This window comes from Podarcis filfolensis (genome assembly GCF_964270895.1).
Source record: "Podarcis filfolensis genome assembly, chromosome: 5".
In the NCBI taxonomy this organism is placed as follows: domain Eukaryota; kingdom Metazoa; phylum Chordata; class Lepidosauria; order Squamata; family Lacertidae; genus Podarcis; species Podarcis filfolensis.
The window spans coordinates 10,713,142-10,729,625 of record NC_139608.1 but is presented as its reverse complement, the minus strand read 5'-3'; the positions used below and the strand labels follow the sequence as shown (position 1 = coordinate 10,729,625).

General features: G+C 46.9%; 1 protein-coding gene across 1 annotated transcript in view; it reads left to right on the top strand.

The window, feature by feature from the left end:
* The window catches only part of MFN1 (mitofusin 1), a 33,091-nt gene that overhangs the window by 11,396 nt on the left and 5,211 nt on the right, over positions 1–16,484 (top strand). Inside the window, exons 7-15 of the mRNA XM_083613240.1 lie at positions 1,758–1,865; positions 3,498–3,651; positions 3,908–3,975; positions 8,228–8,349; positions 10,785–10,911; positions 11,599–11,703; positions 13,428–13,530; positions 14,102–14,331; positions 15,526–15,681. Of these exons, the coding sequence (XP_083469366.1) occupies positions 1,758–1,865; positions 3,498–3,651; positions 3,908–3,975; positions 8,228–8,349; positions 10,785–10,911; positions 11,599–11,703; positions 13,428–13,530; positions 14,102–14,331; positions 15,526–15,681 (1,173 nt within the window). The remainder of the gene's footprint in view (positions 1–1,757; positions 1,866–3,497; positions 3,652–3,907; positions 3,976–8,227; positions 8,350–10,784; positions 10,912–11,598; positions 11,704–13,427; positions 13,531–14,101; positions 14,332–15,525; positions 15,682–16,484) is intronic.

Sequence of the window (16,484 nt, the reverse complement as noted above, 5' to 3'; positions counted from 1 at the left end):
GGAAAACATGTGCGCCCCCCAGCTCCCATCAGCCCTAGTCAGTAAAACCAGCAGCTGGGACTTATGGCTGGTGAGAGCCAGTGTGGTGTAGTGGTTAAGAGCGGTAGTCTTGCAATCTGGGGAACCGGGTTCGCGTCTCCGCTCCTCCACATGCAGCTGCTGGGTGACCTTGGGCCAGTCACACTTCTCTGAAGTCTCTCAGCCCCACTCGCCTCACAGAGTGTTTGTTGTGGGGGAGGAAGGGAAAGGAGAATGTTAGCCGCTTTGAGACTCCTTAGGGTAGTGATAAAGCGGGATATCAAATCCAAACTCTTCTCTTCTTCTTCTTCTTGTAGTCCCGCAACATGTTGAGGGCCATAGGTTCCCCAGCTCCCCTGCACCAGGTTAATAGTGGACAGTTACCAATACCTCCTAAGAAAGCGACTTAAAGCTCCAAATGGGATTTTAAGCGCCCTTTGCTATGTGGTCCACACTGTATGGGCATCCCAGGGCACTGTCTGTAATATTGCAAATTTACCAGCACTATAAACATGTGTGAATCTGATCAGTATCTGGATGAGAGACTGCCTGGGAATCACATGTAGAAAGGTGGGATTTGAAGGAAATTGCCATGTGGCAGAACCAAAATCGAAACGAGGGGTCTAGACTGAAACCCAGGTTTTGGCCCAGGTGCTATTTTTTGGGGCAGTTGATGAAGATGAAGATAAATGAATAAATAAATATTTCATAAAGCTAGGTATCTAATAAACATAAAAATCAGCATTTTATCTGAACTGAGAGCTGATGTGGTATAATGACTGTACAACGGAGCTGTGAATGAAAAAAATTACGGGTTCAGTTCTCACCTCTCTTGTGAACTCGGCTTTATCGAGCTGCTCTCTCTTAGCCTCAGCCCCACACCAGCACATAGCTGTCAGCCGTCCCTTATATTGCGGGAAAATCCCTTATCCCAGCACCATGTCCCGCTGCTGTCCCTTATTGATGATGTCCCTTAAATTTCCCGGGTTTCAAAGGAAGCAGCTCCTCTCCCTCCCTCCCTCCCTGCCGGCCAGGGAGGAGGGAGGCTCCAACTGTGTTGCTTGGCTGCGTTGCTCACCCAATAAGGAGTCTAAGAATGACTGGGGGGTGGAGCTTGCATGCCTTGTGCTGATCAAATCCGCCCATTACCTGGGGACTCGCCTTTGCTCAGCGCTTCCCAGCAGAGAGGTGATGGTGGTTTTCCTTGCTGCATCCCCTTTGCCGGGTTGCTGTGCTGTGGGAACCACCGCTTGAGGCTTTGTTTGGCTGCTGGCTGGGCTTTCTGCCTTTAGCTAGGAGGGACTCAGAAGTTGAACATACCTGTGCTCCGAAAATCCCTTGTTTTGGCTGCTGATCCCTTATTTTCAAGGCTGCTGGTCCCTTATTTTCAAATCTGTAAGTTGACAGCTATGCACCAGCAACATGGGGCAACAATAGTTGCTTGCCTTAAAGTTGTCTGGAGCTGATGGCAGGTGAAGTTCAAAACATCTGGAGGATCCAAGGTTGGGAAAGCCTGCAAGCAGGTGTGGGGATCTCCAGATGTTGCTGAACTGCAGCTCCCATCATCCCTGGCCATGAAACACTTTAACTCACCATAGAAATTTTGCAGATTTATTTATTTTTACATTTGCTTTTAACGTGCTGCATGAAGACCTCACAATTAACACGTGTTCACGCTCCATGTTTCAGAGTTTAAAGGCTTAAATTTTCCTTTCCCCCCCCCAACTTTTTTTTAATAGGAAAAGCATTTTTTCCATAAAGTAAATGAAAAGCTTTCTAAACCAAACATCTTCATCCTGAATAATCGATGGGACGCTTCTGCATCAGAGCCGGAATACATGGAGGATGTGAGTTCTTGAATTGTTTTGAAGGGGCTCTGTGGGTGTATTAGATTGGTATTTAAGAAAAACTGTGTATTTAAGCTGTCAAGAGGTTGAAGTGAGTTCAGGGATCATCGTCCCAGGATATGCAACCAACAGGGTGGCTTAGATCACACCAAAAATAAAGCAAAGTATGATCCAAGACCTCTGTAGTGCGTAGTTTAAAATTTCTTAACTAAAAAGAAAGAATTGTAGTGGGAACCAACAAGAATTTCCAAGAGTTTTTATTCCCTCCAACTAAAAGTGACATTTGAGGTGCAAATGAATTGTTACGTACTGAGGAGTGTGTGTGAATGTTTTGCACTGCTAACTTCAAAGGAAACTAATCCTTTCCCTGATTGGTACTTTTGACTCTGGGAACACTTTAAGGCTATTTTTGTGACACGGTTGTAGGAAATAAATAAAAGCTCTCCCTTTTCTGTTGTTGGTTTTTTTGTTCATATGCTGATGTAGCCTCTTGCTTGCCTGAATGGACAGATTGGGGGCGGGAGGACTGTGAAAACTTGTTTAAAAGCATATAGAATGTTAGTCAGCCAAAGACCTGGTTGAAGAGGGACATTTTTGCCTGGCGCCTAAAGATGTATAAAGGCGCCAGGCAAGCCTCACTGGGGAGAGCATTCCACAGACAGGGAGCCACTGCAGAGAGGGCCTGACAGAACAGGAAGGTTTTCAGCAGGTGTTTAGAAGTTGGAACAGAAGGCGACAGCTGATTCTCTGTTGGCAGAGAATTATTATTTCATTTACCGTATTTTTCGCTCTATAAGACGCACTTCCCCCTCCTAAAAAGTAAGAGGAAATGTGTGTGTGTCTTATGGAGCGAATGCAGGCAGGAGGCTCTGCTCAACGCTCACTTTTCCTCGGGGAAAAGCTGCCAAGAGCCGCACACGCACTCCGTGCGCTCTTTAAAGGGAGCGCGGCTCTTGGGGGAACCTTAGCCGCGCGCAGCCTCTCCCGGGCGGGGGATGAAGGCTCCCCTTGCCCGGGAGAGGCTTTGCGCGGCCAAGCAAGAAGCCAGGACAGCCAGCGGGATCGCTGAGCTGCAATCCCGCTGGCTGTCCTGGCTTCTTGCTTAGCCGTGTGCAGCCTCCCCGGCCAGGAGAGGCTGCCCCTGGCTGTCCTGGCTTCTGGGATTCAGAATATTTTTTTTCTTGTTTTCCTCTTCCAAAAACTAGGTGCATCTTATGGTCTGGTGCGTCTTATAGAGCGAAAAATACGGTATATACTGCTTTGTATTTTTAAGAAAAATCTCAAAGTGGTTTACAGAATATTAAAACATCAATAAAACAATTCTACATGACTGGACCGATAACGCTAAAGGCTCTTATTTCTTGCTGTCAAATGAGCCTCACCAACCCTGGGAATGATCAGCGATGCTCCTACAGATGATCTCAGCAAATGTACTGGGATATAAGGGTTTAGGCATCCATGAAGTATCCTAAATCTTTGTTGTTCAGGGCTTTGTAAGTTAATACAAAGAACCTTGAACCTGGCTTGGTAGTCGATGAGACAATGCAGATGCAGTCCCACCCAGAGAGGCTGTTTGTATAACACTCAGCTGATTGAAGACTGCCCTGATGTGCTGCTGCTCTCTTTCTTTAGGTGCGCAAGCAGCACATGGAGCGGTGCCTGACGTTCTTGGTAGATGAGCTCAAGGTCGTGGATCCTTCCGAAGCCCAGAACCGAATCTTCTTTGTTTCAGCCAAGGAAGTCCTCAGCGCCAGGAAACAGAGAGCCCAGGGCATGCCTGAGGGAGGTGTGTATTGGATGTGGGATCCTGCAATGTAATGTTCCTTTGAAAGCGCAGCTTTTCAAAGAAGCCTTATTAAAAATGAGGCTTTTGCTGTGTGGTCTTGGAAAACTTGGATAATTGAATCAGGGACTTCCAAGTAACCTAGTCCAACTCCCAAGCCAATTCAGGAAATCAGCTGCTACATCATTGATGGTAGGAGGCCATCCCTGTTTATAAACCTCCCACATCAAACCTCATCAGCTGCTTTGTGCTTTTCCAGGTGGGGCACTGGCCGACGGATTTCAGACACGCTTCCAAGAATTTCAGCAATTTGAGAAAATGTTTGAGGTAAACTTCCTGAGAGTCTAAAACAGTTGTGCTTGGGTTTTTAATATACTGTACAGCGGTACCTTGGTTTAAGAACAGCTTGGTTTATGAACAACTTGGATTAAGAATGCTGCAAACCCAGAAGTAGGTGTTTTGGTTTGTGAACTTTGTCTTGGAATAAGAACATGTTCCGCTTGCTGTTGAGTGTGTTCCATTTGTAAATTGAGTCCCCCGCTGCTATGGGAAAGCACGCCTTGGTTTAAGAACGCTTTGGTTTAAGAATGGCCTTCCGGAACGGATTAAGTTCATAAACCAAGGTACCACTGTATATACTTACACAGCAGCAGCATTTTTCTAGGAAGGCTAGTTTGAAACATTGCAGCTTTTATCTGGATAGCTCAATTGGTAGAGCGTGAGACACTTAAAGGGATCCCTGACCATTAGGTCCAGTCGTGGCTGACTCTGGGGTTGCGGCGGTCATCTCGCTTTATTGGCCGAGGAAGCCGGCGTACAGCTTCCGGGTCATATGGCCAGCATGACTAAGCCGCTTCTAGCGAACCAGAGCAGCACACGGAAACGCCATTTACCTTCCCGCCAGAGTGGTACCTATTTATCTACTTGCACTTTGACATGCTTTTGAACTGCTAGGTTGGCAGGAGCAGGGACCGAGCAATGGGAGCTCACCCCGTCACGGGGATTCAAACCACCGACCTTCTGATCGGCAAGTCCTGGGCTCTGTGGTTTAACCCACAGTGCCACCCACGTCCCACTCATTGACAGGTAATTCCTGTCAAATGTTTGGGGAAGGGCCATAGCTGGGCTGTTGAGCATTTGCTTTGACTGCAGAAGGTCCTAGGTTCATTCCCAAAGTAGGGCTGGGAATGTCATCTGGTTTGCTGCCAATCGTCATACACTGTACTGAGTTAGAATAACTCAAATTCTTTTCAAATTCTCTTTCTGTAAGTCAATAAGTAACACACATCTGTTCTACCTCCCCCCAATGTATTGATTGATTTTTCTTTGTTAAAGGCATTCAGAATGTGAAACTTTGGCAAGAAGTAGGTGTAGTTGCTATATAACAGCTGCTGCAACAAAATGATTTGATGTTAAGCCTCTCATCACCTGCGTACATTTGATTGCCTTTGTTAGAATGCAATTCGAAAGCACGTCAAAGTGCAAGTAGATAAATAGGTCCGGCGGGAAGGTAAACGGTGTTTCTGTGCACTGCTCTGGTTTGCCAGAAGCGGCTTAGTCATGCTGGCCACATGACCCGGAAGCTGTCAGTGGACAAACACCGGCTCCCTCGGCCAGTAAAGCGAGATGAGCGCCGCAACCCCAGAGTCGTCTGCGACTGGACTGGTCAGGGGTCCCTTTACCTTTTACTGCATCTCTTAGAAGGCAACACATGTTGGCAGGACAAATCAGGGGTCAGGCAAACAGCTTTGCAACTGTCACAAAACGGGGTGGAGGGAGAGAAAAGGGAGACACACATTTAAATTACGTTCTCCTGAATAGGATGGCAGTTTCAGTGATGGAATTAACATGTGCTGAACTCTACTTAACAAGTGTCCTGAGTTCTGGATGACAAAACAATATTCGCGGCAAGGAATTTCACTTGCAACCACCCCACATTATATAATGCCGTCTTCCCCAACCTAATGTTTACTTCTAAACATTCTTGGACTGCAGCTCCCATCATCCCTGATCACTGGCCATGCTGGTGCACCTCATAGCCCACAAGGGCACGAGGCTGAGGAATGCCTTTCCAACAAACTTGCCGTTGTGCTTGAACTGCAAGGCAGCTATTTATAAAATGACTGGATTGAACCATGCCCCCTCCCCACAGCCTTCAGCTCAGTAGCTGAGCGCATGCATTACATGTGGAATGTCCTAGGTGCTCATACCCTGCCATCTGACTTGGTTGGTACCCATAATAATAATAAGTATATTGTTATTTGTACCACACACACACACACCCATCTGGCTGGGTTGCCCCAGCTACACTGATCCATAGTCTCATGTAGGGTTTTCCCCAGTCTCTCTCCTGCCCCAGATCCTTTTAATTTCAGGTGCCTGAAATTGAACCCAGGATGTTTTGCATGCCAAACTTGTCTATTTTGTATTGTTTTAAAACTCATCTTCTGTTGTCGAAAGCAATTATTGTTATTGTTGTTATTATTGCAAAGCATGTACTCTACCAATGAGTTATTGTTTGGAGGAGACCAGGTTTCATGACGGTAATTCATTTTGCTCCAGTGTTGATGTATGAACTTCTTTGAATTGTGTACTCCTTTATCATTTCTGAGGTTGTTTGCTGGGGTTTTTTTGCTGCAGTATTACTAACTTTTGTAATTCTTATAGTTTTCTGCTGTGGATTTTCTGGTTGCATAGTGCACAGGATGGGATTATAACCCTTTCGCCTCCTTCCTATTTGCCTGTCTGGAATCTGACACTCCTCCACGTCTTGTCTAGCTCTAACAATGTGCTGTTACATGCCAGCCCTCTTGCATTTTCATTGCTGATTTCTAGATCTGCTTCATCGAGGATCAAGGAACTCTCCTTATGTATTCTTTTCCCTTTTTCTTTCTCCTTCCATTTTTTAAAAAATTATTGTTCTGTCACCTGCTGTGATCTAAAATGTCCTGAGTGCAAGTAAACCTAGATACAAGAAAATTTAATTTTCCACTGTTCCCAGGGGGCAAGTCCCATTGTTTGCCACATGTTTGTAATTGCACAGGCTGCATTCACATGTCTTGTGAGCCATAAACTGTGGGTTGCAATAAGCCATAAACCATGGCTTGCTTTGCTGCTCGCACTGGGAGCATTCAGACCACAGTCACTGGCTTTTCTCTTGTGAACATGGTTTATTTCCTTCCACTGCATGTGACAATGATCAAAACAGCCCATTCAAGCCTGTTTGTGGCAAACCATGGTTTATCACGATAGGTGAATTGAACAACAGATTCTTCACATGAATGACTTGAGCTACGAGAGAATTCTGTTTGTTTCTTACATTTATATGGCATTTGGCACATACACAGGATTTCTGCCTTGATCTAGTCACCAGACTTGGATCAGCTTAGGTTCTGTGTGACAGCTGCATCAGCCTGCCGTCAGAGATGCCTGCATTACCACTGTGGGTATCTCAGAGATGTGCAAGGTCCTCCTTCAGGATTGTGGGCTATGCGTGAATACAGAAACCCTGATTCATTTGCATGTCTCATATTTGTGCATATTTGGGGAGTGATAGAGTGCATGCCTGCGGAAAGTCCCAATCAAGAGAACCCTAGTCATTGCAAGAGACCTCTTCCAAGGCTCAAGAACTCTGTTACCAGTCAAAGTAGGCAATTCTGGGCTTGACGGACAAATCTGGGGAGTCATAAGGCAGCTCTTTATTTTTATTTTTATTTTTATTTTTATTTTTATTTTTATTTTTATTTTTATTTTTATTTTTATTTTTATTTTTATTTTTATTTTTATTTTTATTTATTTATTTATTTATACATACCCCGCCCACTCTGGGTGGCTTCCAACAGAATATTAAAATACAATAATCTATTAAGCATTAAAAGCTTCCCTAAACAGGGCTGCCTTCAGATGTCTATATTAGCCAGAGGCAAGCCTGAATTCACCATGGAGCCTACATTCAAAATGGAGCTGCAGCTGATCGCAGCTCAGTAACCGACGTACCTGTAGAATAGGTGTGTTCACCACATTCACATGTTCAGTTTTTAGCGATACACCTATAATCTGTCATGTGTGCAGTGACTCTTAGCAAGAAGTAGCAACAACAGCAGCTCCTTCCTTCTGAATGAATGGCCAATGCCAAATGTCTTGACATTCCTCGTTGCTCCTCTTTTGCTTTTCATTTGACCATTGCACATTACTGTGGCTCAGGGTGGGGATACCTTGGCTCTCCAGAGATTGTTTGACTTGCATCTCCCATAATCCCTGACCCCATGGCCCATGTTTGCTGGGGATGGTGGGAGTCCCAAGAACATCTGGAGGGCACTAGGGTCCCGATTTCTGCTGCAGCTGCACCATCAATGACAGCACTAACTTCCTGCTATTGACTTGTGATTTTGTTTTCAGTCTTCCTTTGTTCCTTTTTTGCTTCTGTTGTATGTTTTTTACTTTAAATGTGTGTTTTTTTAAAGATATAATTTGCTTTAGGATTTAAGTTTTAATACATAGCAGCACAATGCCTTGTGAAATTCCAGCGTGTATTGGTGATGGAATTGCAGTAATGTGTTGTGGCTTGGGCCCCTCGCAGGAGTGTATCTCGCAGTCAGCTGTGAAAACCAAGTTTGAGCAGCACACTATCAGAGCTAAACAGATCCTAGACACAGTGAAAAACATTATGGACTCCATAAACATGGCAGCAGCCAATCAAAGGTAGGCCTCTCCTATCATATTCACCTTGCTCAGCTAAGCAGGGAAATAGCCACCGGGTGGCGCTGACCTTTCTTCCCCTTATCAGGAGATAGCGCAGCTCTTAGGCCACTGCTGGCAAGAGGTGAGTACAGGATTTCTCTGGTCACTTGGCCTCCACATTCGTTGGGTTGTCCCTTCAAATGCATGAAAGATGGTCTGACCACCGTACTGCATACTTTCAGATTGGACTACTGCAACACTTTGTGCATGGGGCTGCCCTTGAAGACAACTCAGGTCTCAGTGCAGCTGCATCCAAAATACAGAAGCCCAGACTATTGGCTGGCGTCCCATTTAGATATAATGTAGTCCCTGTTTCAAAAGGGATGCGGATGGCGCTGTGGGTTAAACCACAGAGCCTAGGAATTGCCAGTCAGAAGGTCGGCGGTTCAAATCCCCACAACGGGGTGAGCTCCCGTTGCTTGATCCCTGCTCCTGCCAACCTAGCAGTTCGAAAGCACGTCAAAGTGCAAGTAGATAAATAGGTACCGCTCCGGCAGGAAGGTAAACAGCGTTTCCGTGCGCTGCTCTGGTTCGCCAGAAGCGGCTTAGTCATGCTGGCCACATGACCCGGAAGCTGTGCGCTGGCTCCCTCGGCCAATAAAGCGAGATGAGCGCCGCAACCCCAGAGTCGGTCATGACTGGACCTAATGGTCAGGGGTGCCTTTACCTTTACCTAGTCCCTGTTTCAAAGCAGTTGCTTTGGTTGCCAGTTGGTTTTGGGAGCCCAATTCAAAGGGCTCACATTAGTGTTTAAAGCCCTAAACCTCAGGCTTTGGAGCTACTTTATCTGGTCCTCTGGACTCTCCTAAACCACACACCCTACTGGTGCCAGTTCATCCCCACCTTGAATGTTGTTGTTTTAAAAAACCTGTCTTTGAACCCTGATAATGCCTCTTGCTCTCCTGGAGAAGTGTGGGTGTTGAAACTAGTCTTCTGTATACGGGTAAAACCTACCCTTCTGTCATAGTTTCTTTAGTTGAGATCCCTGCATTGCAGGGGCTTGGACTAGATGGTCGCCGGTGTCCCTTCCAGGCCTTCAAGTCTATAATTCTGTGACCCCTGGCATGCAGCTCCCAGAAGGTTGTCCAGAAGAGAATGCAGCCCTCAGGCTGAAAAAGGTTCCCTGCTGTTAAGGACTTAGGCCCCAAATATCTGAAAGATGGCCTCCTTCCCTACAGACTCTCTTGGATGTTAAGATCAGCAAAGCCCACCCCCCACCCAAGCTGCCTTAATAGTTCCTCTGCCCTGAGAAATTTGGGCAAGAGAGGGCATTTTCTGTGGCAGACCCAAAGCTGGCACCTTGATTGTATAGCTTTCATCATATGCCAAGGATACATCTTTGTACCCTTGATTTAGGACTGACCCTAATAAATCTAATATGGTCGAGTAATAAATCAAATGAATGAATGAATGAAGGTTTTGGGCTTTCCCCCCAATGACACTGGTTTTTGCCCTTGCTGAAATTGTGGAATCCCAAGTCCATGTTTGGGGGAAATGACAAGTGCCCAAATTGCCTCTAAAGCAGGGCTATTCGTTGCATGCCTGCCAAAAATCCAAGCCCTAGCTCTTGGAAAAAAAGATGAAAAAATAGATCTGCTCTGCGTTAAAGAGGAACATACCGTGTTTTTCTTTGTATAAGACGATGATTTTTGCTTTTAAAAAAATAGTCAAAAATTGGGGGTCATCTTATACACGGAAAAATACGATATTTCTCCATATACCTTGGGAACTAGAGTAATGTAATCGCTGGGAACTGGGGATGTATCTGATTAAAAATCACTCCTCTGCAATGAATGTGCTAGATTTCCTTAGTGAGTCTCACTCACTGGCTCCCTTTACTCCCCGCACCCCCAGCCCATCTGCAGTAGAATGATAATACTGGCCTGCCTTAACGGAGTTATTGTATGAGTATTGCAAAATAATCCTTAGGCAGCATATGGTCACACAGCGTGAGTGTATAATAAAGTGTAACGACAAACGGTAAAAACAGCAGATGAAAAGCAGAGGGTAAAAATGTTAAGCATAAGGAGTTGAAACCCAGTGGTAGATAAAGACTATTGGCTAAGGCTCCAGTAGAGTTCAGAAGTTCTCCTGGGTATGTGAGAGCAAGACAGACTTTGCTGGGTGTCTAAACATTGAGGGCACCAGGCCAATGTGGCTAGGGAGCGAGTTCCAGAGTTTGGGAGCCACCACTGGGAAGGCCCTTCTTCCAAGGGGTTGGGGCCTTTCTTTAACTGGCGAGCTGCCATTCTCGCCCATGTCCTTGGGTGTAGTTTTGCGTCAGGCCTACCTAGACAGGGAGAGGCAGCAGCACTTTGGTGCTCGGTTTTTCTCCCCCACCGGGACATTGTGCGTACAGTCGGGGTTGATGGCTGCATTTCCGCTACTTACCTTAGAGTCCATTCAATGGAAGAGCGAGAAGATCAGAAGGACAGGCTGGAATTTGTCCGCAACCAGCTCAACCTATTGACAGACGACATCAAGAAGAAAATCAAAGGAGTCACGGAGGAGGTAGCAAACAAGGTAAGTTGCGGTAACCAGCCCGGAGCATGCCGATCATGGCTGTTCACAGACCTTTGGGGGGCTTTTATGGGCTTCTGGTGCTGGAACAATGGCTAGCGAAGACAGTAAGTGCCCAGCAACTTCAAAGATATTGAAAGGGGTTGTTAAGAACATCAGCTGGGAGGTGGAATTCACTGAGTGACCTTAGCCAGGCCTTTCCCGATCTCTCCAGCTGAGTCTCTCCTTCCATCTGTCATAAGGAAACTATCACTGGCCTGGCTTGCAGGGTTGTAAGGTAGGTGGGAGGCCATAGCTAAGGGGGTTGGTTTGCATGCGGAAGCGCCTAGGATCCCTTTCTGACATACTCCGTTCAGTCTGGCACAGCGCGGCTGGGAACGGATACTGATTGTGAAGCTAGAGAGCAGCGACTTGTGGGAGAACATGATAAATAGCCTGAAGTCCGCTTGCTCCTGGGCTAGTTGATGGATCAGTGGCCTGACATAGAATAAGGAAGCTTCATATCTTCAGGGTCATAATAAGGGCACATGATGGGCTTTGAATGCTTGCAGCGTTAATCCCAAGATTGTACTGGAAGTTAAAGCTGCCCTGAGCATCAATCTGCAAAGAATTTAGAATAACCACCCCGCTTACATTTCGTAAAAAGGTCCTCATGCTGTTCTTGTCCTTTGTGTGTCCCGTCTTTTCCAGGTGTCTTCAGCCATGACTGATGAAATTTGTCGGCTTTCTGTTTTGGTAGATGAGTTTTCCTCCGATTTCCACCCATCCCCACAAGTTTTGAAACTATATAAGAGTGTAAGTTCTGCCGTAGTTGGAAATGGTTTAGGTTTTGTCCAGTTTTGCTTTGTTGGGGTTCTGCGATGGGTTTTTTTGTGCTTACATGACCAACACGTAAGGTAAAGGTAAAGGGACCCCTGACCATTAGGTCCAGTCGTGGCCAACTCTGGGGTTGCGGCGCTCATCTTGCTTTATTGGCTGAGGGAGCCGGCATACAGCTTCCGGGTCGTGGCCAGCATGACTAAGCCGCTTCTGGTGAACCAGAGCAGCGCACGGAAACGCCGTTTACCTTCCCGCCAGAGTGGTACCTATTTATCTACTTGCACTTTAACGTGCTTTCGAACTGCTAGGTTGGCAGGAGCAGGGACCGAGGAACGGGAGCTCACCCCGTCGCAGGGATTCGAACTGCCAGCCTTCTGATCGGCAAGTCCTAGGCTCTGTGGTTTAACCCACAGCACCACCCGCATCCCAGACCAACACATAGAACGTCTCAAATACATTAGTTTGTCTGAGTTTAATGTGAAGTGTTCAGATCTGATCAAAATGGCAGAGCGAGGGATGAATTATAAGGACTCTCCTTCCCGGGGCTTTTTCCAGCAGGAACTCAGTTCTGGCAACTCTGAAATGGGCGCTATTGCCATTATTCAAGAACAATGGAGGCATTCGTGGTGAGCTCCAGCACCTCTTTTTCTAGAAAAATAGCACTGCTCCTGACCCCTCCCAAGGATCAAAAGATCACACACTTTTTTAAGAAAGCTTATTTGGCAAAATGTTGCCACCGCCCCTCAGGATCTTGGTGAAGCTAATGTGTTTGAGAAACTCTGTGACTGAAGAGAAAGTCATGCCAACTGTAATTAGAAAGTTCGTTTTTAATGAATGAATGATCTCTTTTTGGGGTGGGTGGGATAAAATTAAAACATTCCTTCCATTTTCCCTACATCTCTGTGTATGTGTGTACTCCTTGGAAAGTGTTGAATTTCGGAGAGAGAATTTGAAATTCAATTGCCTTGACTTGCATGGTGCTAGTGAAATCAGTTAGAGGGCAACAGTGTTTGTTACCCACAAAAAATCGAGTCTGTATGTTTTGCAGCCAGTCCAAACGTTCTTAAAATATGGGGCTGCAACTCATTACATCAGGATAGCACTTGCAATGTAACACAGTGGTATATTTTTAATCGCGCTGTGTGTGTGTGTGTGTGTTTTAAAAGCATTGTTAGGGAAACTGTAGATAGTTTAATGACAAGCTGCTAGCAAGTTGCCCATTAAATTGTGAAGAGTGTTAACATTCAAACCATTGCCCAGTGTGCCATGTACAGACTCGAAGTCTCAAGTATGCAAAGAGGGGAGAGGGCAGAGGCCTCTGATTGGTCTGCTGGTTCCTCCTGTACTGGGGGAACCTTTGACTGACATGTCCTGGAAGGCAGATGGGGCCTTTGGGAGGCTGTCCCACAGGTGGCAGGTGCCTCACGCAGCTTTCTGATTTCTCTCTCTTGCCCATGCAGATGAAGAAGCTCAGGAGGTGAGCACTTTCTTCACAGGCAGCTAAGATACTGAAAGTTAACTGCGTTGCACAGCTATTCATGTTTTGAGAGGCATTTGCAAAGGTGGTGGCTCAGAAGTAGCAGTAGGAATGCCCTCAAACATGTCATTTGCTTGCCCTCTGCTGCCTTATTGTGGCTTTTCAGACCCTACAGCTTGGCCAGGTCACCTGCTGACTCTTTGCTTTCTCTGTGACATGTCAGGAGCTCAACAAGCACCTGGAAGAGGGCTTGGGAAGGAACCTGGCTGACCGTTGCTCCAGTGAAGTCAACAAGTCTATGTGTCAGTCGCAGCAGGAAATGATAGGTAAGATTTATTATTCACCTCCCTCCCCCAAGAAACTCTTGTATATCTATTTGAACAGAGATTTACGGACTAGTCTTTCATATCCAAAGTTTGTGCACCGGGAGGGCTACCTCCTTAGTTTATCCTTCCTTCCTTCCTTCCTTCCTTCCTTCCTTCCTTCCTTCCTTCCTTCCTTCCTTCCTTCTCCCAGTCCCCTTTCTGATAAGCAGCTATTTATCTTTGTCACTTGGGTGTCAGCTGTATGGGGACTCATGAGAGAGTGCGGTGTAATGGTTAGAGTACTGGACTCTGACCTGGGTGAGCAGGGTTCGAATCCTCAGTCAGCCATGAAGCTCACTGGGTGACCTTGGACCAGCCACCATCTCTCAGCCTTAACCTACCTCACAGGATTGTTTTGAGGATGAAATGGGGGGAGGAGAACCACGTACATCACCTTGAGATCCTTGGAAGATAAAAGGTGGCCTATAAATGGGACAGATAGATAGGAGTTGTAGTCAAAAGCAACTGGAGGGCACCAGGTGGGGGCAGTCTGCTTTGAGCTCTGCTTTTACCCCTCTCCTTTCTTTCCCAGAAAGCCTGCAGGCCCTGCTGCCTTCCGACGTCCAGAGCAAACTCCACTTGCTGATTCCGTGCAGGAAGTTTGACCTCAGCTACGACCTGAATTGCAACAGCCTGTGCTCCGACTTCCAAGAGGACATCACTTTCCGGTTCTCGCTGGGCTGGACGGCCCTCGTCAGCCGGTACCTGGGCCCCAAAAACGCTCACCGGGTGCTGCTGGGCGTGGCAGAGCCGGTTCTTGCAGTGAGTGCTTCGCAGGGTTTTTCTAGGGGGCTTCAGTTTGTGCAGAAGGATCCCGATCCACCGGGTGCAAGTAGCATCTCCAGTGTGACTATGGAAGCCTATGGCTTCTGTCTCTGCTCTCTTAATTAGCGGGGCAGCTGCCTGCCTGTGTGTGTTCAAAACAGCATCAAACAGCAACAGTGGGACCTTTTCCTGCTCCTAAGTGCCAATGTGCAACTCCCTTGCAGGCCTTTAGAGCAGAGTTATACTGTTTGACAGGTGATTCCTGCCAGACCTTTGGGGAAGGGCCCAGCTCAGTGATAGATCATATGCTCTGAATGCAAAAGGTCCCATGATCAATCCCTGGCATTTTTCAGGCAAGGTTGGGATTGTCACCTGGTCTGAAACCCTGGAGAGCTGTTGCCGTTTCAGTGGAGAAAATGCTGATCTCGATGGTCTGAGTCGGAATGAGCCAGCGTCCTCTGTTCTTATATTCCAGGGCAGGTTTTGGCCTCCTCCCCTAGCCCAGCCCCTGTGTGCGAAGTTACGATCCGTGCAAGTCAAATGGGCCTGTTTTTACAAGAGGGCAGGAGAAACAGGGAACGTGGTTCTCGACATGGAATCCAACTTTTTCCCGAGTCTCTCTATTGCATTTCAGTTTGCAAAGCAAGCTTGTAGTCCTCATGACAGCAAAGGTGTGCTTGAAATTGGGTGGGAAGCACTTGCTGCAACCCCTGCATTGAGCGGGTGGCCAGATAAACTGGGGCTGCAGTACACTGCAGAGCCCCTAGTTCTGCCCCATAACCTGCAGAATTTCTGAGGCCTCAGCTTGCACTCCTTCTGGAAATAGTGCAAGATTTATTTATCATAAGTTAAAACTGGCTTTTGAGATACATTGGTACTTGCCCAGTGCCGTCGGGATTGGCTGTGTCCAGTTATGTAAGCAGCAGAGCTACATGTACAAAATAACGTAGGTGGGTTGCAGAATTCTGCTTTCTTGGTGCAGAATTTGGACTGCCTGGCTGCAGAATATGCTTGCCATTGCTGAAGCTATTTGAAACCCCTTTTTAAGGCTGATGCTCCACCATTAAATAGTTTCATCCAACCCACCGTAGCTCACAAACACACTAATCGTGAGCTGTTTATTTAAAGCCGATTGCTCCCTGTTCTGGTCTCCTGGGAAGATGGATCTCAGTTTGTGCTCTTCGCCCCTAGATCCCTCGTTCTCTTGCCTCCACCCCTTGTGCTCCCGCTGCTCCTGCTCTGACCCCAGAGAATGCATCACAGGAGGAGCTAATGGTCTCATTGGTTACCAACTTGGCGTCGCTGACCTCCCGGACCTCCATGACCGTCATCATTGTCGGAGGACTTGTGAGTACTCTGCGCAACTCTGACGTAGTGAGAAATCCCGGGAAAGGATCAGACCTAGGGATGGGCAACATGTAGCAATGGATTAATTGCCTAAGGCACCCTTTGTGCCATGGGGGGCTGTTAACCAGGGGAGCAGTGCTAAGGTGTGCAGCACCGCACAGTGGCCCAGCTCACATGCTGCACTGAACTGTTGTTTAAAGCCAAACCTGTCTCTCCAACTGTTTTTGAGCTACAGCTCCCATCATCCCTAGCTAGCAGGACCAGTGAGTAGGGATGATGGGGAATTGCAGTCTAAAAACAGCTTGGGAAACCCAAGTTTGGGAAACCCTGGTTTAAAGCAAACTATGGTTTCACCTTGCCAACAAAGGTCCATATAGTTAAAGCCATGGTTTTCCCAGTAGTGATGTTCGGAAGTGAGAGCTGGACCATAAAGAAGGCTGATCGCCGAAGAATTGATGCTTTTGAATTATGGTGCTGGAGGAGACTCTTGAGAGTCCCATGGACTGCAAGAAGATCAAACCTCTCCATTCTGAAGGAAATCAGCCCTGAGTGCTCACTGGAAGGACAGATCCTGAAGCTGAAGCTCCAATACTTTGGCCACCTCATGAGAAGACTCCCTGGAAAAGACCCTGATGTTGGGAAACATGGAGGGCACAAGGAGAAGGGGACAACAGAGGACGAGATGGTTGGACAGTGTTCTCGAAGATACAAACATAAGTTTGACCAAATTGTGGGAGGCAGTGGAAGACAGGAGGGCCTGGTCCAGGGGGTCACGAAGAGTCGGACACGACTAAATGACTAAA